This window comes from Rhinoderma darwinii, chromosome 10 (assembly GCF_050947455.1).
Source record: "Rhinoderma darwinii isolate aRhiDar2 chromosome 10, aRhiDar2.hap1, whole genome shotgun sequence".
In the NCBI taxonomy this organism is placed as follows: domain Eukaryota; kingdom Metazoa; phylum Chordata; class Amphibia; order Anura; family Rhinodermatidae; genus Rhinoderma; species Rhinoderma darwinii.
This window is the reverse complement of record NC_134696.1, coordinates 15,447,987-15,469,893: the sequence shown is the minus strand read 5'-3', so window position 1 is coordinate 15,469,893 and position 21,907 is coordinate 15,447,987. Positions and strand designations below refer to the sequence as shown.

At 37.7% G+C, this 21,907-nt stretch overlaps 1 protein-coding gene across 1 annotated transcript; it reads right to left on the bottom strand.

The window, feature by feature from the left end:
* Nucleotides 1–433: 433 nt before the first annotated feature.
* Nucleotides 434–5,080, bottom strand: LOC142662505 (nicotinamide N-methyltransferase-like). The gene is made up of 3 exons (XM_075840713.1): nt 4,927–5,080; nt 1,549–1,756; nt 434–857 (listed from the first exon to the last, which is right to left on the bottom strand). Exons 1-3 carry the CDS (start codon nt 5,078–5,080, stop codon nt 434–436), a joined length of 786 nt encoding a protein of 261 aa, XP_075696828.1.
* Between the last annotated feature and the right edge of the window lie 16,827 nt (nt 5,081–21,907).

Sequence of the window (21,907 nt, the reverse complement as noted above, 5' to 3'; positions counted from 1 at the left end):
TAACATATATATGGAAATGTATGTTTATAATGTTTAAAAATAATAATAATAATAATAATAATCTTCTAAGATTCTACTCATAAATCAGGCTTTGTAAAGTTTATGAAGTAGATTAGTGCTCCCCTTCCCCAGAAGTAAAGAACACAGTTTATTGCTATATACTTCACTTTATTACACTTCATTTAAAGCAGGAACAGAAAATAAATGAGAAAGCAACTGATCCCAAGACTTCAGGCTCCTATGATGTCCCAGATGATCAGGGTCGTTATTGTCACTATTATCGAGGACCAGTCCGAGGCAGGGACCAAGAAAATACTGAACAATTATTTTTATGCTTTTCTATAATTCACTAAGGAAGATTAGTTTTAATTATTACATCTTTTCTGAATATAAATGTATAAACAAATGACATGAAGACTTTGTAAGTTTCAACCTATTTCTCCTTGTGAGCTGCAATAATTATTATGGCCTTATAGTCATTAATGTCACTCACAGCCGTTCTCTCCTTGACCTTACAGTAATCAATGATAAAACCTTCTCCAACTAAAGATTTTCTGACAAAATCCTCATCATGACTCATAACATGGAACGTGTCTTTCCCAATTTTGTGAAATGTTGCATCTAAAACCCCAATTAATATAATGTGTCCTCCAGGTTTCAGCAACTTAGAGAACTTCCTCAGATATCTGATGTAATCATCTTGATCTTTGCTAATAACGTCCAGGAGACCAGCACTGATGACACAATCGGCTGGTGGTAAGACCAGCGGGTCTGTCATATTCTCTTTCTCCAGGTCGTATTTCACAATATGTTGAATGGCTGATCTCAGTTTTCCTTCTTTGTCCTCAAACTGGTCACTGGATAATAGAAAAGACAAGGAAAGTGATTGTCCCACCCCACAGTCAACATCCACATGGTGGCTCAGGATATAGCATTGAACTATTGATTTGCAATACTAGAGGTAAAGCTTGAAAATAGCTGATGCACCAAGTATCAGGCTTATACTCTGCCTTTACAGCATTAACCTTTATAATGCCTACCCCTATGGATAAAAATATTTAACTTGGTTTATATATGAATTTTTAAACCTGACTTCAGTATAAACAGAGTAAACCTTTTTTGAGTTTTTACTCCTTCTTCCCATTATATTTGTTATATCAGGAACAACAATAAGGGTATGTGCACACACACTAATTACGTCCGTAATTGACGGACGTATTTCGGCCGCAAGTCCCGGACCGAACACAGTGCAGGGAGCCGGGCTCCTAGCATCATACTTATGTACGATGCTAGGAGTCCCTGCCTCGCTGCAGGACCACTGTCACGTACTGAAAACATGATTAGAGTAAGGGACAGCTGTCCTTCAGCGAGGCAGAGACTCCTAGCATCGTACATAAGTATGATGCTAGGAGCCCGGCTCCCTGCACTGTGTTCGGTCCGGGACTTGCGGCCGAAATACGTCCGTCAATTACGGACGTAATTAGTGTGTGTGCACATACCCTAAGAATGACATTGGTTTTTCTATGGATATTTGGACAAATCCGTCACCTGTTTTCTTCTTTCTCTTGAAGAAATGTTGATGTGTGGCCCCAATAAAATGCTCCCGTACGGTCGTCCAGCCATCTCTTCAGCTCCATGATGCATCTGTTATTGACCTTCAGCACTAGGATGTTTTTGAAAAACTCACTGGCTGAATACAGATGATGAATAATGGAACTAATACTAAGGTCAATCAAGATATCACCTTTAATATGACCTGCAGAAAATTTTATGGAATAAGGAAACATCTAATATATTAAATCCTCATAGGTTTTGTGAATAAACAAGGACATATGTCTATATCACTTCTAGCAAATGATGTAAGCATCAAGTTTCCAACACCCAAAAATATGAAGAAAATATAAAATAATCCTCAAATGTTCTATAGCGATAGATTTGATGATATTTTTCTTATACTTCTCATAAGTACATTAAGATCAGGCCCACCAGTTTTAATTCTTTAGTTAGAGGAAGAAAAAGGAGAAGGAACGCTCAGTAAGGAGAACCATACAAAAGTCTTCAATACAACCATAGGGTGAGGTGCTTAGCTGATAGGATGGGCTATAGGTCACCCTATGTGTCCCCAATAACCAGGGGTGTAGCACTACATCTTTTCTGGCTGCAACTCATGGATCCAAATGTAGAATGAAATGGCAAAAGTGGGAAAAAAAACAAGTAAACATGGGGCGTTCCTGTGTGGTCACAACAAAAAAAAGAAGCTAGACCCACCTGGTTGGACTGCATATTCTAAGACAACACGCTGGTAAAACAGAAACCATATAAGATGTCCTAAGTGAAGTTTTAGGTATCGGTCTTCAAATAAAACCTCATTGATCAGCAATCCTAGGAGTAGACATTATCGTCTTGAAACATTTTTGAGAAAATTAAGTCTACTTTTTAAGGATTTATGAGCTTAATTTTGGTTCCTACAGTGTGTTTGAATATTCATATCTACAGTTTCACTTATGACACCTATGGTTTCTGATTTCTAGACCCTTTAATGGCTAAACTACATAGATGCGCCCTCCATTACCTTATCTTACAATTTTTTTCTTGATTTACTCTATGATGACTTTTTTCCACTTTTAGTATTTGAGTTCTAGTGATGTGACTGGACCTGACCCTGTGTAGAATCTCCCAATCAACAAGTCTGCCTAGCTGTCATTCATGTTCAGTCTGATGTGAAAAAAAAGGGGTATCTCCATCCCAAAATGGCAACATCCTCTAGACGTAAGTATAATTGGAGATATTATTATTATTTTTGCCGTTAGTGCTATCATCAAGCATAACATGATTGTTAATGCATTTTAATTCTTAAGGGGTTTTCTGATACCTATAATTTTTTATTTTTTAACCTTGCACCAAGTATCATTTTCTTTATTAAAACCCCCTGAATATCGTTTTTAAAAATGTTTAATTTTCTTGAGGCATTACTTTTCTTTGATGACATTCAGAGGTTTATTTACCTCTCTGTGTTTCTTCCAGTCATTCCACACAGAGACCAGAAGCTGCGCATGCACAATGAAATTTCATTTACTGCGCATGCGTGATTCAAATACAACTTTTTTAAACGTACATGTGCTCGCTTACTAAATAGACATTCGGCCTACTACAAGAACGTTGCTGATGACGCGCCGTTCGTGGAGAAGACCGGACGAGGAGCTCGTCCGGAAGTAAAGAACATAGAAGACCGGTTGGCACGTCAGCTGAAAAGAAAACTTAAGATGCATGCGGAGTCACATGGCACTACTCGGGAATAGAAGACAACAACATCTTTGCATCGGTGTATATATTAGAAGGTTTGTTTAATACATATTTAAAACGTTTTGCAACATAGTTTTACAAAGGTGGAAAAGGTCTTTCATGTTAATGTTTGTTATTGAACCTAGATATGTAGATTCTATAAATTAGGTTCTAGTTTATCAGAAAAAATAGTTGGAAAAAGTCAGAAAATGAAAATGACAGTAGTGCAAATGATCAAATAACAGCAGATTTAATCCCTTAAGCGACCATGACACATTTGTACGTCATGGAGAGCCTAAACTAAAGGCAACATGACTTACATGTACATCATGGTCATCGCACAGGCACTGGATCTGTGCCCATGTGTTCAACAACAGGTGCCCTGCGGTGATTGACAGCCAGGTCCTTGCTGTAATGGCCAGGATCAGAGAAACCATTGTTTCCATCATTTAACCCATTACTGCGACCTAAGTATTCCAAAGTATTATACAAGTGATAATAACATCACAACTCCCAATCAACCTAGTGGATTAAAAAACAAAAGTGAAATTAAGTTTAAAAAAGCTCAGTAAAAAAAATAAAAAGCCACCATAATAAAAATAGAAAAATAAACTTTTTTCATTAAAAAAATACTTTATTGTTTAGAAATAGTAAACAGTAAAAAAAATATAATATAGGGCACCATCACAATCGTATTAATATAATTATAACGTACTGCTCATGGAATAAAAAAAACTATGGCCTCTTGGCATATTTGTCTTTTAACCAATCTTCCCACTAATTAATAGTATAAAAGTTATTCAATAAATTATATGCACCCCAAAAGGGCACCAAAAAAACTGAAACTCCTTTCTCAAAAAAACAAACCAACACATGAAAAAACAAGTTCTAGCTCTCGGAATGCGGTTACGCAAAAAGTAGATTTTTTTTTCCATAAAACTTGCTTTCGTTGTGAAAAGTAGTAAAACATAAAAAAATACTTTATTTGTACTGACCCATAGATTAAAGTTAACATTTTATTTATGCCATATGGTAAACGCCATAAAAAAACGCAAAGAATAATGAGAAAATTTTAGTTTTTTCTCGATATCCACCCAGAAAAATTAACAAAAATAAACAAATTAACTATATGTACCCCAGAATAGGGCTAAAAAAAACACATCTCGTCCCGCAAAGACAGAAGTTACCATATGTCTAGGTCAAAGAAAAATAAAAAAGTTATAGCTCTTGGAATGCGGCAATGAAAAAACAAAAAATTTAGCTTGCACCTGCACCCCTGAAATAGGCGGGTAATTAAGGTGTTACGTAACTGCACCTACAATTGGAATTTTTTAGTTGTTCTTCATCATCAAAAAAAAGTTTTCCAGGGTTTTCGAGAATACAGAGTTGAAAACAATGACGCTACTAAACCCTGTAACTCTGTTTTTTTTTCCATCATATGCAAAGACCAGGGATTTACTTTCCACCCTGTCATTTTCCAGATGACTGGGGCAGTGTTGTCACCCCCTCTGACCTCCCACACTCCCAAAAAAAACGAATTTGCACAATTTATATTTAGTTGTTACAATTTTTTTAAAACCAGTTAAACATAAAATAATAAACACGCCAATGTATATTGTGCGTACGTAAAATCAGGATACATACCCACTGCGAAAACTTGTCTAAGATTCTCAATGGGAAATTTCAATAAGTCATCTCCAAAGACCATGTCAGGTTTATCTGAAAAGTAATGCTCAAGATGTTGTCTGGAATCAAAGCCATGTACATGATAGAACTTATGGGGACTGGAATCCATCATCTACTCCTGTATCACAGACGGGGTGACTACCTCTAGATCGGGGCACAAGGTCTTTATATAATTACCAGGATTCAATTTACATAGTGCGTTACTAAGAATAACTTATCACATGATGACTTATTATCTTAATTCGGTCATGGGATCTTGTGTTATTAGAAATTCACATAGAGAAATAATGATTTTTAAATAAGCAAATAAACCCCAAAAAATGCGTCTGTATGTCAGTCAGTAAAAGATTCTAAAATAATGAAAATGAATGCTCAACCATTAAATAGTGCTTTAAAGGGGTGGCCCAGTTTATAAAAAAAACATCTTCATATACCCTATTAGGGAATTCAGAGTTAAAGGGTTTTCCAATAATCATTATTAATCACCTATTTACAGGATAAGGGATAAATATGATTGGTGGGAGTCCAACCACTGGGACTCCCACCGATTACGAGAATGGGCTTGCCTTGCTGTTCCTGGAAACCCCAAATTAATGGAGAAGTTGTACGCATGCTCAGCCACCACTCCATTTATTTTTATGGGGCTGCCGAGCGCTGTCTCCGGCAGCCCCATAAAAAAAGAATGGAGCATTGGCCAATCATGCGCACTACCGCTCCATTTATATGGGCCACCCAGGAGTGTCAATATTAACCCAGTTCTCGTGATCAGTGGGGGTCCTAGCGGTTAAATCCCAACCGATCAGAGGATAGTGATACATATTGATTTTGGGAAAACACCTTTAAATATCTCATGAAGAATAGAAATGCTGTAAATTCCTGTATTATTTGCAATGATTCTAGCATAGAAAAAAAAAATACCTTTGTCTTTGCCTTCCTTTTTTTTTGTTGCCTTGGAGAAGGGGCTCTGAGCAGAATTTACTAAGCTTAACTGCCATGCTACTGTAGAATCTCTGCTTCTTTCCTGACAAGCTGGATAGAAATCTATTTCTATAGGTTGAGACCTGGCTGTGGGGAGAGTGACTGATCATGCTTGTCTACCAGAACTAAACTCATTAGGTGGATTTCCTCATTGCTATATACTTTAAACACCAGGTGGGCCCACACTATGAAATTCTATGTCATAGCTGATGGAGTTAAATACTGATGAACAACCACTCTCACACCTATTTATTAGGGGGGTGGCTGCTTAGTATTATCAATGCACACAGATAAGGCTTCTCTCTGTTTGTAGCATTGTGGCTTGTCTGCATCCTGCTGGGAAGTACTGTTTGAACTTGCCCTTGTATCAGTAGGTTTGACCTGTTTCAGTCATTTAGTGTGTGACATCCACAGTATGCTCTCCTTTAGAAACCAATGAAATATAATTTAAAAAACCGACTGAGTGGACATGTGCAGGTTTCATATCTGCTGTCAGGATGCAGAGCTTTACAGTCTTAACAAAATGTGAAGGAGTCTCCTAAACGATACTGCCATGCTACAATAGAGGCTCTGATTCCTCCCTGACAAGCAGAGAAGAAGGAGTCTCCTAAGCTATAATGCCATACTACTGTAGAATCTCTGCTCCTTCCCTGACAAGCTGGGCGGAAAGCTATTTCTATTGGCTGATACCTGACTGTGGGGAGAGTGATTGAGCATGCTTGTCCACCAGCATTCAGCTCATTAGGTGGGCCTACACATTTCTCTACACTTTAACCGCTTTTCGACCGCCGGCTATATATAAACATCCGGCGATCGGGGTCCTTAAAACCCGCGCCACAGTGTTTTTATGGCACAGGTTTTAGCTGGCTGCCCGAGCGATCGCTTTCGCTGCTTCTATCTTCTCAGATCTATTGTACACAGCGCTCAATGAAGCAAACAAGAACATGGCGAAAGAACACTGCGAACACTAATGCCACCTAAGTCGCTAAATATAAATAAATAAGTTTACTGCTAAATCTACTTACAATAGGGAGGTTCTTAGCGCACATTTTGATCAAATTGTGTGAGCCCACCTACCACGACAATGCGACCTCTATGAGGCGGGAACCTATGCTGCACATACACTCACAACTGGGACTAAACCTACATATTTTTGGGGATGGTAGAACCAGCATTAAACTAATTAAAATCACCCAAGGCAGAATGGGAGGAGTGCAAGATCAAAAAATGGAGGCAGTCACTAACCCCACATATATGAATCACATAAATAACACAAAAGTTTGAACAGCACATTCCAACAAAATGAAACAAAACGTGTATACAGGTGCAAGTACGCCTGTGACTGCAAATTTATATGAAAATGGTGACAGCACACTGTAAACACTAATGTCACCTAAGTCCATAAATATTAATAAATATGCATTACTACTAAATCTACTTAGAATAGGGAGGGTCTTAGCGCAAATTTTGATCAAATTGTGTGAGCCCACCTGCCACGACAAGGCGACCTTTGTGAGGTGGGAACCTACGCTGCACATACACCCAGAACTGGGACTAAACTTCCATATTCTTGGGGATGGTAGGAACCAGGGGCGTAGCTAAAGGCTCATGTGCCCCAATGCAAAGGTTCTTCCTGAGCCCCCCCCTCAATCTTCTCATGGCTGGTGGCCTGCATTTTTCATGGGTACTCTGTGTGGTCTTATTAGAACCAGTTTGGCTTGGCGCTCCGTGTAGTCTGGGTGCAGATGTTGTGGCTGGATGTCTTATCTTTTATACCTTATATAAAAACATTTATATAGTGTACTGGACACAAATGAAGCAAATTAACAAAATTCTCTGTAAATGCCCCAGGTAAATATTTTCTGCCGATTTTAAACGTTTATTCACTAGGTCATCTACACGATTGCTTACAAGGAGGTATGCATAAGGGACCTTGACTCAATCCGGGAATTCATTTGTGTAGATATGAAGATTTATACTATATTCCAGCCAGACAAAGTTACCAAAGCCCCAGCCGCTACTTTTCCAAAACCAATGCCCCAGGAAAATACAGAAAGAGAGAAAAGATAATTTTATTGAATTTTGAAAAACCAGGATTAAGGGCTCAGACACACAGCAGAGCCCTGTGCACGGAGCTTGTAAAGCAGCATACAGAGGCTGGAACACTCCCTAGTACGTGGCCATACAGTATATGTGTGCTGCCGTATGTACGGAGATATTCTCCCCTAGAGGTAATGCTTTCTTATACCTCCATACGACCTTCAGATAAATTCTCTGTATACCTCCATGTGAAAGGGAGATACAGTAGAAGCCTCATGCACCTCTATGGATGCCCCATTACAGCACCTTGTAAAACAGAACCATAATACGGAACGCCCATGTGCATGATCCCTAAGTATCAGAAATGTCATGATAAGTGTTACTAATATTTTTTTGTCTATTTATTTTTCCTTTCTGTGTCTCAGACTCGAGAGGAATCATAGGATCATAAGTCAAGATTCTTAATACCTATAATAAGGAACAGGCAAGTAACAATGATCTCCTCAAGGAAAGCCCACAGTTATATGTTATATGTTTATCTTTATCACAATGTTATTATAATGCAAATATCCAGAAGCCGCATAATACCCCATGATGTCCCAGATGATCACACTAGTTCCCAGCACTATCAGTACAAGGAAAGATTCCAAAAATAAAGCCGCTGTAATAACAAATTAATCAATTACTAAACAAGAAATTCGGGGTAAAATGATATTCTATTCAAATTCTGGTTATGTGCAGGATGTATATACTAAAGGAGTTCTCCTCTTTCGACATTCCCAACTTGTAAAAAGGGTCCAGTGACAATAAACAGCTCACAAAGTGCTGAGACCCCAAAGATCTGCCATAATCTATGGAGAAACCTGGAAAAAAGTGTTACATTTTCCTGCAGCGCCACCACAGGGAAAATTAAGCATTACACAGCGCCTATGCATATTAACAGCTTGTCTGTGTAATGCAGGTCAGGTAAGAGATGCAGATCGTTTACAGGGGACCCCCTATAATATCTCTAAATTCCCTAATAGAGAATTTGGACAACCCCTTTATGAAGTGTAAGGAGTAGAAAATTATAAAATAGATATTATCTCTTGGACATTTTTTAAAATAAATGAGTCCAAAATTCTCTGCTGATTTATTTCTAATTTAAATACTGAATATTTTACTGAACAATTAAGCAAATCATCATGAACCTCCATAAATATGCAAAGAAAATGAGATCATAGACGAAGCCTAATGTGGATTATTATATTGTTTTGTTTTAAAGATGGTAAGTTTCTACCCATAATTCAAGGTCTGATATTAACTTCCTGTTTGTGGCACAATAGTATATGGGAGGGGGGAAACTTTTCAAGCTGGATGTTGACCATGGCGGCCATTTTGAAGTTGGCCATTTTGTATCCAACTTTAGTTTTTTCAATGGGAAGAGGGTCATGTGACACATCAAACTTATCGAGAATTTCACCAGAAAAACAATGGTGTGCTTGGTTTTAACGTTACTTTATTCTTTCATGAGTTATTTACAAGTTTCTGACCACTTATAAAATGTGTTTAAAGTGCTGCCCATTGTGTTGGATTGTCAATGCAACCCTCTTCTCCCACTCTTCACACACTGATAGCAACACCGCAGAAGAAATGCTAGCACAGGCTTCCAGTATCCGTAGTTTCAGTTGCTGCACATCTCGTATCTTCACAGCATAGACAATTGCCTTCAGATGACCCCAAAGATAAAAGTCTAAGGGGGTCAGATCGGGAGACCTAGGGGGCCATTCAACTGGCCTACGACGACCAATCCACTTTCCAGGAAATTGTTCATCTAGGAATGCTCGGACCTGACACCCATAATGTGGTGGTGCACCATCTTGCTGGAAAAACTCAGGGAACGTGCCAGCTTCAGTGCATAAAGAGGGAAACATATCATCAATGTAGCAGATATCCCGTGGCCTTGAGGTTTCCATTGATGAAAAATGGCCCCACTATCTTTGTACCCCATATACCACACCATGCCATCAATTTTTGTGTTCCAACAGTCTTGGAGGGATCTATCCAATGTGGGTTAGTGTCAGACCAATAGCGGTGGTTTTGTTTTTTAACTTCACCATTCACATAAAAGTTTGCCTCATCACTTCACAAAATGTTCTGTGTAAACTGAGGGTCCTGTTCCAATTTTTGTTTTGCCCATTCTGCAAATTCAGTGCGCCGATCTGGGTCATCCTCGTTGAGATGCTGCAGCAGCTGGAGTTTGTAAGGGTGCCATTTGTGAGTAGCTAATATCCGCCGAAGGGATGTTGGACTGATGCCACTCTCCAGTGACATGCGGCGAGTGCTACGCTGTGGGCTCCTGCTGAATGAAACTAGGACAGCCACTGATGTTTCTTCATTAGTGACAGTTTTCATGCGTCCACATTTGGGCAAATCCAACACTGAACCAGTTTCACGAAACTTGGCAAGCAGTTTGCAAACTGTAGCATGGGAGATGGGTGGTCTCGAAGGGTGTCTTGCATTGATATCTGCTGCAATGACCCGGGTACTGCGTTCACCAGACATCACCACAATTTCTATCCGCTCCTCACGTGTTAACCTCTGCGACATGTCAATGGCTGTAAACAAAGAGAAGCTTGTAAATAACTCATGAAAGAATAAAGTAACATTAACCCCTTAATGACCAGCCTATTTTAGACCTTAATGACCAAGCTATTTTTTACGTTTTTGAATCGTCACATTCCAAGAGCTATAACGTTTTTATTTTTGCGTCGACATAGCTGTATAAGGTCTTGTTTTTTGCGGGACAAGTTGTATTTTTTAATAGCACCATTTTGGGGGACATATTATTTATTGATTAACTTTTATTAACTTTTTTTGGGGGGGGAATAGAAAAAAATCTGAAATTTCGCCACTCTTTTTTGCGTCCTAAATCTACGCCGTTTACCGCGTAGTATAAATAATACAATAAGTTTATTGCAACGATACCAAATTTGTATAGTTTTTGTATGTTTTACTACTTTTATACAGTAAAAACGCTTTTTTTTCAAAATTATTTGTTTATGTGTCTCCATATTTGAAGAGCCGTAACGTTTTTATTTTTTCGCCGATGCAGTTGTATGAGGGCTTTTTTTTGCGGGACGACTTGTAGTTTTTATTGGTACCATTTTGGAGTAGATGCGACTTTTTGATCACTTTTTAATCACATTTTTTTAAAGTCAGGATTCACAGAAAACAGCAATTTTTCCGTCGTTTTTTATTACATTTTTTACGACGTTCACCGTGCGGGTTAAGTAATGTAATAGATTTATAGTCGTGGTCGTTACGGACGCGGCGATACCAAATATGTGTAACTTTTTAATTGTATTTTGTTTTTTTAATAGTAAAGCAGTTTTTTTTTACTTTTTTACTAGTCCCACTAGGGGACTTCACTATGCGATCCTACTATCGCTATTATAATACACCGCAATACTTTTGTATTGCAGTGTATTATGCCTGTCCGTTTAAAACGGACAGGCATCTGCTAGGTCATGCCTGTGGCATGATCTAGCAGGCATTCGTTACTGGCAGACCTGGCGGCCTTTATTAGGCCCCCGGCTGCCATGGGAGAGACAGACACTCGGCGATCGTATCGCCGGGTGTCGGTGGGATGAGAGGGAGCTCCCTCCCTCTCTCCAAAACCACTCAGATGCGGTGCTCGCTATTGAGCACCGCATCTGAGGGGTTAAACGGGTGAGATCGATACTGATATCGTTCTTGCCCGGCAGAGCAGGGACGCTCCCAGCCCTCAGCTACCTCTGGCAGCTGAGAGCAGGGAGATTTGACAGCTCCCTGCTCTGTTTACTTATTCCGATGCCGCGACTTAAAAAGTCTATGGCATTGGAATAAGGCCCGTTAGTGACCGACGTAAAAAGACTATGGGCCGGTCACTAACGGGTTAAAACCAAGCACACCATTGTTTTTCTTGTGAAATTCTCGATAAGTTTGATGTGTCACATGACCCTCTTCCCATTGAAAAAACTAAAGTTGGATACAAAATGGCCAACTTCAAAATGGCCGCCATGGTCAACATCCAGCTTGAAAAGTTTCCCCCCTCCCATATACTAATGTGCCAGAAATAGGAAGTTAATATCACCAACCATTCCCATTTTATTTAGGTGTATCCATATAAATGGCCCACCCTGTATATATATATATATATATATATATATATATACATATATTTTAAGTAGTAAAAGATTTAGTATTACTTATCATTTATTTATTTAAACCTCTGCTCATTCTAGGCTTAGGAGTCCAGTGGGCGGTCCTAATCACCGATTGACAGCTATCTCTGTATTCACACTCATACTGGGAAAACTGTCAAGCACTGTGTAGAACCACCCACTGGACTCCTAAGCCTAGAATGAGCAGAGGTTTAAATTAATAAATTACAAGTTATACTAATTCTTTTGAAACATATATATATATATATATATATATATATATATATATATATAGCTTTTTTCGACAAAATGCCACCCACAGATTGGACTGTATTCTCAACATTACAGGTTCCGTTTAAGCAAGAATGGAACAAAACAACAATGTGAAGGCAACTGATCCCAAGATTTCAGTCTCACATTATGTCCCAGATGATCAGACTCGGTCTCACAATATTATCCAGGACCAGTCCAAGGCAAATTGATTGAGCAATTTTTTTTATACTCTTCTACATAGCTGTAAGGAAGCTTCTTTTTGATTATTTTGTTATCTGTTTTTAATCTTAACAAATTAACTAATGATTTAATGACTTTGTAAGTTTCAACCTACTTCTCCTTGTGAGCTGCAATGAATATGACGGCCTTATAGTCAGTAATGTCACTGACAGCCGTTCTCTCCTTGACATTACTGTAATCAATGATAAAACCTTCTCCAATTAGAACTTTTCTGAGAAAATCCTCATCACTTGTGAAAACATGGAACTTGTCTTTTCCGACTGTGAAATATGTTGTACCTAAACTTCCAATCATCATGAGGTGTCCTCCAGGTTTCAGCAACCTAGAGAACTTCCTCAGATATCTGAAGTAATCATCTTGATCTTTGCTGATAACATCCAGGAGTGTAGCAATGATGACACAATCGGCGGGTGGTAGGACCAGCGGCTCTGTAATATTCTCTTTCTCGAGGTCGTATTTTACAACATGTTGAATGGCTAATCTCACTTTTCCTTCTTTGTCCTAAAACTGGTCACGGAAAAATAAAAAGATAATAATCAGTGTCCCATAGTCAACAGCAACATGGCGGCTCAGTACTTAGCACTGGACAATTGACTTGCAATACTAAAGGTAACACTTAAAATCATCTATTACTGATGCACCAGTTGCCAGGCTTATACTGCGCCTTTCCAGCATTGACTTGTGTAAAACTGCCCCCTATGGATAGGGTGATAGAATTTTTACAACTGACTTTATATTTCTTGTAATAAGAATGACAAGCACAGTGGGTTTCCCTTATATCTACCCAAATACGTCACCTATTTCCTTCTTTCTCTAGTATGGGACAGGTTTACTCAGCGTGTGTCCAACTGAAGGCCCTCGGGCTGGCATGCTTTAAGCCTCTATTAAGTCCTGCCAGAGGCAGGGCTTAATGGGAGCCAATAAAAACCCCAATACTGTGCAATACACTTCGCCTACCACAAAAAATGTTGATTGAAAAGTGATCAAAAAGTAACAATCGATGGAAAAATAAAAATGTTATGGTCTCAGAATATGGCAATACAAAGTTTTTTTTTTTTTTTACAATTATTTTTTTCTTTGTAAAAATCGTAAAACATAGAAAAAAAATATACATTTAAAATATATTTAGATTTTATTTTATTACTATGGCAATAAGGCAGGTAGACTCTTAGCTACACTAGTAAAAGGATGACCAACATCTTCACATTACAAATATGAGAGACACTGAAGGTCTTTACCCAATTTTTTTATTCACTATACACGAGCACGGTTATTGACCCAGTAAAAGAGGCTACATTTCTGTAGCCTAGTCCCTCATCCCCTATTTTTAAGCAAGAGGTGAAAGAAGTAATTAAAATAGGAACACGAGGGAAGGCCCCAGGTCCTAATTTTAATACTAATTCTACACAAATTCTATGAATGCTCATTCTCGATCATTGCTCTGTGTAAACAGGGCAACGATCAGCTGAAGAATGAGAAAACTCTCGCTCTTCATCTAATCTGCTTGTTTATGTGCATAATAAAATGGTCGCTAGTCGGCAGGACACCTCCCTCTGTAAAGTGCCAAAAAGGTCATAGCCAAAATACATTTGACATCACTTCCTTAATTCCCAAGTACAAAACACATGGTAAGCAAACAATTTACATGTCTAGATACATTGTTTCAACAGTGATAATACTAAAAAAAAATCAGATAGAAAATACCAAGTCTCTAAATTCGTCCATAATAGGACATCACACAACTATGAACCTCTTCATAATGTTTAGTGTCCGAAACTTCGTATTACGATTGACCGGACTGAAAGCATCTTGGTTTCAAGGCGAATGAAGCCACTTTTGCATTTACTACACATGCGTCCTCTTCACTGTAGCGTCCTGGTCACCATGCAACCAATAGATGTCTATGATGGCTATTTTCAATGGCGCATGCACCCAAAACATTACATCGTCAATCTAATTTCTGCAGATAATGTACAGCGGTATAATTAATGCTAAGGCGATGTTAGTTGCATCTGCCCGGTGAGTAACAGAGGGACAATAGAAACAGCCTAAAAGCAGACTAGAAAAAAATAGCACATAGTATACAGGCAGAACTAAATAATAATAAGATCTCATAGCACGGCAATACCCATTCATACAGTATGTATCTATTATATTTTCTTAACAGCCCTGGATCCTAGATATAGTCCCAAATTTAAGCAGTCAAATCGGAGTCACGGATACAAGGTTCATCAATACGACTATACAAGTAGCATTGACATCATCTCATCCGGCTCAACGTGACAGACATCTCCTGCAATTTTAAGTCACCACAGTCCCATATATCATGGAACCATGTGACATATTAAACAGCATGCAGGTCTCAAACAAGCAGGGACATAAGTAGAACATAATCCCCTGCAACCACATATATAATGCAGATGCAGGGAGTCCACACATACAGTGACCTAAATGCCTCCATTAATATTCCATTATGAAAACTATAAGTAAGTAGATATTAGCCATGTTATCTTCCTTCAAGAAAAACAAGTTTCAATAATATTAGACCCATTTTGATATATAGGTCCATCTAGTATTCACCAGGAAAGACCAAACTGAAAACCTAATAGTATAATAAATATTCAGCATAGAAAGCTTTCATACATAACATATTCCATATATCCAGATGCTCAACATTAAATATAATGCGTTTCTTGCATCCAGGCGCTCCATATAGATCTTGTGCCATAGTTGTGTCGCCCCCAATCTCAATATATACATGTCATGTGTTGATCAATATATGTGATGTAAAAGCCAAGAAAACAGAAATAAAATCACAACTTAAAGTTGGGCACAAAAATGTAATTTATGGAGACGACGTCATCATTATCATAACGGGAACATATTTCTGTAGGTTCCTCCTATTCTAAACTTTCTTTTCAACTCTCCAGGTTCCAGGATGTCTAATTCAAAGATCCATTTAAATTCAAGCTTTTTCAAAAGTTTTCCCTATTACCCCTTTGTCTGAGAGGAGGGATGCCATCATTGATTTTAACCCTTTCCTGTCACAGACATTTCTTGGATTTTCGTTTTTTCCTACCCACCTTCCAAAAGCCATAACTTTTTTACTTTTCCATCGATACAGCCACATGAGGGTTTGTTTTTTTTTGCTGGACGATTTGTATTTTTTTACAGCACCATATATTGTACCATATAATTTTGTGGGAAACTGGAAAAAAAATATTTGTGGGGTGGAATTGTAAAAAAACTGCGATTACTCAATCTTTTGAGGGGTTTAATTTTTACGACCTTGACAGTACGATAAAAACGGCACGTTAACTGTATTATACTGGTCAAAAAAAATTCACTGTTTATTTCAGTTTCCTGTTCATTTTCCCTAGAATAATTGGTTTAATCACTGATTCATTTCTTTAGGGATATAAGAGGTAAATAGGTAGCGATATCAATTATATTTAATTAAAAAACAATCTGCCTGTGTTAATAAACAATGCAGAGTGTAATTACTTTTTTTGTCCCCTTTCTAGTGCTGTTAGTACTTACATTGCCACTATTAACTCTGTGAGTTGGTGGTGATCCGAGGTACTATAACAAGATGAGCCTATTTTTATTATTATTTGATCCAGATGCTGTACAAATGTACCTATAGAATATAATATTTTTGGATTTTTAAATATATATATTTTTGTAATATTTTATAATCATTTTATAGTTTCATTGTTTTTTGGATTTTTATTGTTATTTATAGTACTGTTGCAGTCTGGACTTAGGCTCTCTTACCATCAGGGATGTGTTGCCCCGTTGGTGTATTGGTTTCGCCTCGTCCGTGCAGTCAGGGTACATTCCCCGAATTGTATTGCCGGGCTACGAAGCTAAACTTCTATTTAATCACAGTAATCCTTGAGGATGCTGTGATTTGTTGCTGAACTGGTTGTGCTGTATTTGGATGTATACCAGCATGTGTTTGCTGGTTCAGCTGCCAGCTGATGAGCCCTTATATATAGCTCTGAATAAACAATAAATAACACCTTAATCTGCAGGCCCCTGAAGATTTGCGGCAGATACTATTGTTAGCAATGAAACGCGTAGGGCACACTCTGTGAGTGACTGGTACGAGTTATTAGCCCTTATAAGGGCTCATCAGCTGGCAGATGCTGTGATCGTGATTTATTGCAGCATTTAAGGGGTTAAACGGTCAGGAACAGCGCGATTGCTGTTCCTGGCCATTAGTCACACGTGTCAGCTGTCTGAGCTGACACCCGCTTGAGGATTGTGTAATTATGTTGGTTAATTCTAAGACAACATTCCTATGTGGTCTCCCCCTCATAGAGGAGGCCACACGGATACTGTATTACATAGATCACAAATTTAGACAGACCGGTAAAATAGTGTTTGATCTGGTTCATCTTGCCTATCCTAGGATGTAAAAATGTGTTCTCCGATGTTCCCTTCTAATATTAGAGATATTTCCACTAAAGGAAGAATTGTTAGAAACAAATAATGTCTTTTTAGTTTTATTTTTTAATAGGAATTCCCTATCCTGTTGCATTACCTTAAGTTTAGTCCTACTCAGGAGGGATTTGGGATAAACTCATCCAAGGAATTCCCGACACATTGTCTCAAGTCTGTTGTCTATTGTCTATTTGATTATAATCTGATAGAATCTGTCTCAGTCTTAATAATTGAATAAAAAGTAGAGTTGACTGTGTCCTTAAAATAATTAATATTAAATACCCAAAAATAATTTTGGTCGGTTGATTTAACAAAAATGTCAGTCATAAGTTTATCATCCACAATCTTGATAGTCATGTCTAAGAATTGTACGTTTTCCTTTGAAAAAAAGTGTGAATTTAAAAACTCTGGAATGTGGGAATTAGCGTCATCCTTAAAAGTCAAAAGAAACTCCTAATTTCCCCTCCATAACAAGAAAATATTATCAATATCAAATAGTGGAAAGAACTGGATGGGTTCATGAATCGTTCCTCAAAGTCTGTCATAAATATGTTGGCATACATCAGTGCGACATTGGACCGCATATCGGTACCTTTTTTATGCACATAGAAATCACCTTGAAACAAAAAATAGTTGTACTGTAATACAATCTCCAACAGTGAGATAATAAATTCCTTATGTTCCTCGTGTAGGGTCCAGTGTCGCATTAACACAGCCATAGCTTAAATTCCCTTTTTGGAAAGGAGGTATTATCTCTTTTATATTAAAGGGGTTGTCCACTTTCTGAAAACCGATGACCTATCCACCGGATAGGTCATCGGTATATTATTGATGCGTGTCCGAAACCTGGACGCCGCACAGATCCGCCACTCCGGCTGCCTCCGGGCACCGGACGATGTTGCCAGAAGCAGATGGCTCCTGTCAAAGAATAGCGGCCATTCTGCGGTATTGCAGTTCTGCTCCTATTCAAGTGAATAGGAGCAGAGCTGCAGTTCCGCCGAACGTCCGCTATACAGTGGTCGGAGCCACCTGCTTCCGGCTCTAACTCCTGCATCCCGTTCCAAACATCCGGTGCACAGAGGCAGCCAGAGTTGCGAATCGTTGCGGGGTCCGTATGTCGGACACGCACCGATCCTATACAGATGACGTATCTGAAAAATGGACAGCCCCTAAGATACAGCTAGTAGAATAAAAGAATACCCAAGGCTTTATCTCTTTCTTGAGGTTTCCTCAGTGACTCCAGCATCAGTATTATCTCAGGTCATAGTTCATATAGTGTTGCTGATGGCAGAAAGAACTACAGTACTGCGCAAAAGTTATAGGCAGTTGTGGAAAAATGCTGCAAAGTAACAATGCTTTAAAAAAAATATATGAATGTTAATATCTTTTATTTATAAATTAACAAAATACAAAGTGAATGAACAAAAGAGAAATCTAAATCAAATTAATATTTGGTGTGACCACCCTTTGCCTTTAAAACAGAATCAATTCTTCTAGATACACTTGCACAAAGTCATGGATTTTGTTTGATTATAGTCAGATGTATACTTAACCAATTATACCAAATAGGTGATAATGATAATCATTTTCATATGTAGGTTGAAACACAGTCATTAATTAACAGAAACAGCTGTGTAGGAGGCTTAAATCTTCAGCAGGTCCGCTGGACTGATGAGATACAATTTTAATTATTTGGCTGTCACAGAAGACAGTTTGTTCGCCGAAGGACTGGAGAGCGGTGCCATAATGAATGTCTGCAAACAGTGAAGCATGGTGGAGGTTCTTTGCAAGTTTCGGGCTGCATTTCAGCAAATGCAGTTAGTGATTTGGTCAGGATTAAGTGTGTCCTCAATGCTGTGAAATACCATCAGAGAGGCATCTGATTGGCTACAAATTATTTCTGAAGCAGGACAACAACCCCAAGCATACAGCCAATGTCATTAAGAACTATCTTCAGCATAAAGAACAAGAATCCCTGAAAGTGATGATATGGCCCCCACAGAGCCCTGATCTAAACATCATTGAGTCTGATTGGGATTACATGAAGAGATAGAAGGATTTGAGGAGGCAACATCTACAGAAGATCTGTGGTTAGTTCTCCAAGATGTTTGGAACAACCTCACCGCCGAGTTCCTTCAAAAACTGTGTGCAAGTGTACCTAGAAGAATTGATGCTGTTTTGAAGGCAAAGGGTGGTCACACCAAATATTGATTTGATTTAGATTTTTCTACTGTTCACTCACTTTGCATTTTGTTAATTGATAAAAAAAAACTATTAATGCTTCTATTTTTAAAAGCATTCTTACTTTGCAGCATTTTTCTATAACTGCCTAACAATTTGCACAAAACTGGATGTTAAAAAAATGGACCTATACACAATGACACCGGATCTGGGACTGCAGCAGCAATCACCAAGAAAGCTAAAGTACTTAGAAAAATTAGAGGTTGAAAGGACATCATAGGGATCAAATTTTAGCAAAGATGAAGGGGATAGGCATCATTTAATGGAACGTCCACATACATTTAGGGCCTTGCGATTTATGTGATTTGATTGACAACATTTTTCTCAACTATCTTTGTCTTTGTTGATGGGAGGAGACGAGGCCTGAGACATGAGAGAGGGAAAGGAGGATTTTTTACCTTATCGTTTTTCATATATGGAAATGCATATTTATAATTTTTAAAAACAAAATTGAAAAATGAACCTTTTCAGGACACGGCCTATATTGGCCTTGTGGACACCGCTGATTTTTTCACATCTGACATGTATTACTTTATGTGGTAATAACGTTTGGAATGCATTTACCTATCTAAGCAATTCTGAGATTGTTTTCTCGTAACAAATTGCACTTTCCATTAGTGAAAAAATTGGGTTGATAAATTCAATATTTATTTGTGAAAAAAACACCAAAATTTAGAAAAAAAAATTCAAAAATTATCAATTTTCAAAATTTAAATGTATCTCCTTGTAAAACAGATAGTAATACCACACAAAATAGTTGCTAATTAACATTTCCCATTTGTCTACTTTATGTTTGCATAGTTTTTTGAACGTCCTTTAATTTTCTAGGAAATTACAAGGCTTAGAACTTTAGCAGCAATTTCTCAAATTTTAAAAAAAATTTCAGAAGGCAATTTTTTTAGGGACCAGTTCAATTCTGAAGTGGCTTTGTGGGCCTTATATATTAGAAAGTCTCCATAAATCACCATATTTTAAAAACTGCACCCCTCAATGTATTCAAAACAGCATTCAGAAAGTGTTTTAACCCTTTAGACGTTTAGTAATTAAATCAATTAGAGTTTAAATTTAAAAATGAAATTTTTTTCGGCTAAATTCATTTGTAAAACATTTTTTTCTGTAACATAGAAGGTTTTACCAAATTAGAAATGCAACTCAATATTTATTTCTCAGATTCTGCAGTTTTTAGAAATACCCCACATGTGACCTCCCCACATTAATGTATTGCAGTATATTGTAATTTTTACAGGCTCCAGTAACAGCGCAATCGCTGTTCCTGTCCATTAGTCCTGGGTATCAGCTGTAATACATTGGTCACTTTTAATCCAGGTGATCAAGAACCAGCGTGAGGTGATCAAGAACCAGCAAGTCTGACAAAGTTTTTTATTCTTTTTATTACAGTTTTCACTGTGTGCTATAGATGACATTTCTATAGATGACATTTCTGGTTGATACGATTAAGGCGATACCATATATATATATATAGTTTTTTTTATGTTTTGCAGCGTTTGCACAATAACATCAACCTTTTTTAAAAATATATTTTTTGGTGTTGCCATATTCTGAGTGCCATAGCTTTTTTATTTTTTATGAAAAAGATCTGTGTAAGGGCAAGTTTTATTGCCGAATGGCTTGTAGTTTGTATTGGTTGTATTTTGGGGTACATGCGACATTTTGATCACTTTTTTTATATTTTGGGAGGGGTGGTGACCAAGAAATAGTCATTCTGATATTGTTTTTTATTTTATATTTTGGTGGTGTTCGCTGTGTGGGAAAAATAACATTTTAGATTTGTTACAAATGCAGTGATACCAAAAATGTGTACATTTTTAACAGTTTCATTTTTTTCCTATAACAAAATACTTATTATAGGAAAAAAAAAGCAGATTTTGATTTTTTTAACTTCTAACTTTTATTTTTACACTTTTATAAAACTTTTTTAACTTTTTTTTTTTGTCCCACTAGGGGACTTGAAGACCTGCAGCACTGGTCACTGCTACCTATGTAATGTAATGCATTCTAACTGTCATTGTGACGCTGACAGTCACTTTGACAGGAATAAACCAACTTCAACTCACATAGGAAAATTGAAATAAAAAAATAGCTTCATGAGTATGCTAAAACATAAAGAATTTTTATTTCAACATCATTAAGAGTATTGTATAAAATAAAAAATAAAAATAATGTCAACAGAAAAAAGTACACCACCGCTAATTTTAATAAGTGTCACAAGGTGATCCCAACATACCAGAATCCCACACTGAAGGTAATGGCTCATATAGTAATAGCATATATAAACTTATTAAACCGGCATACAAAACTAGAGAGAAGGTAATGCACATGAATAAATATCCGATACATGTGGGTTTGTATAACTTAATGCACCCCGACAGCAGAGAAAGATAAGACAGAACAGCAAAAGTAGTGACATTCAAAAGGAGTCTGGGAGGATGGAAACTTACTTCTGGAGTACAATTAAGCGTGTGTACTGCGCCTCGAGGCGTGTTTCACTATAGTTTTCCTCAGGTGGCGTTGGT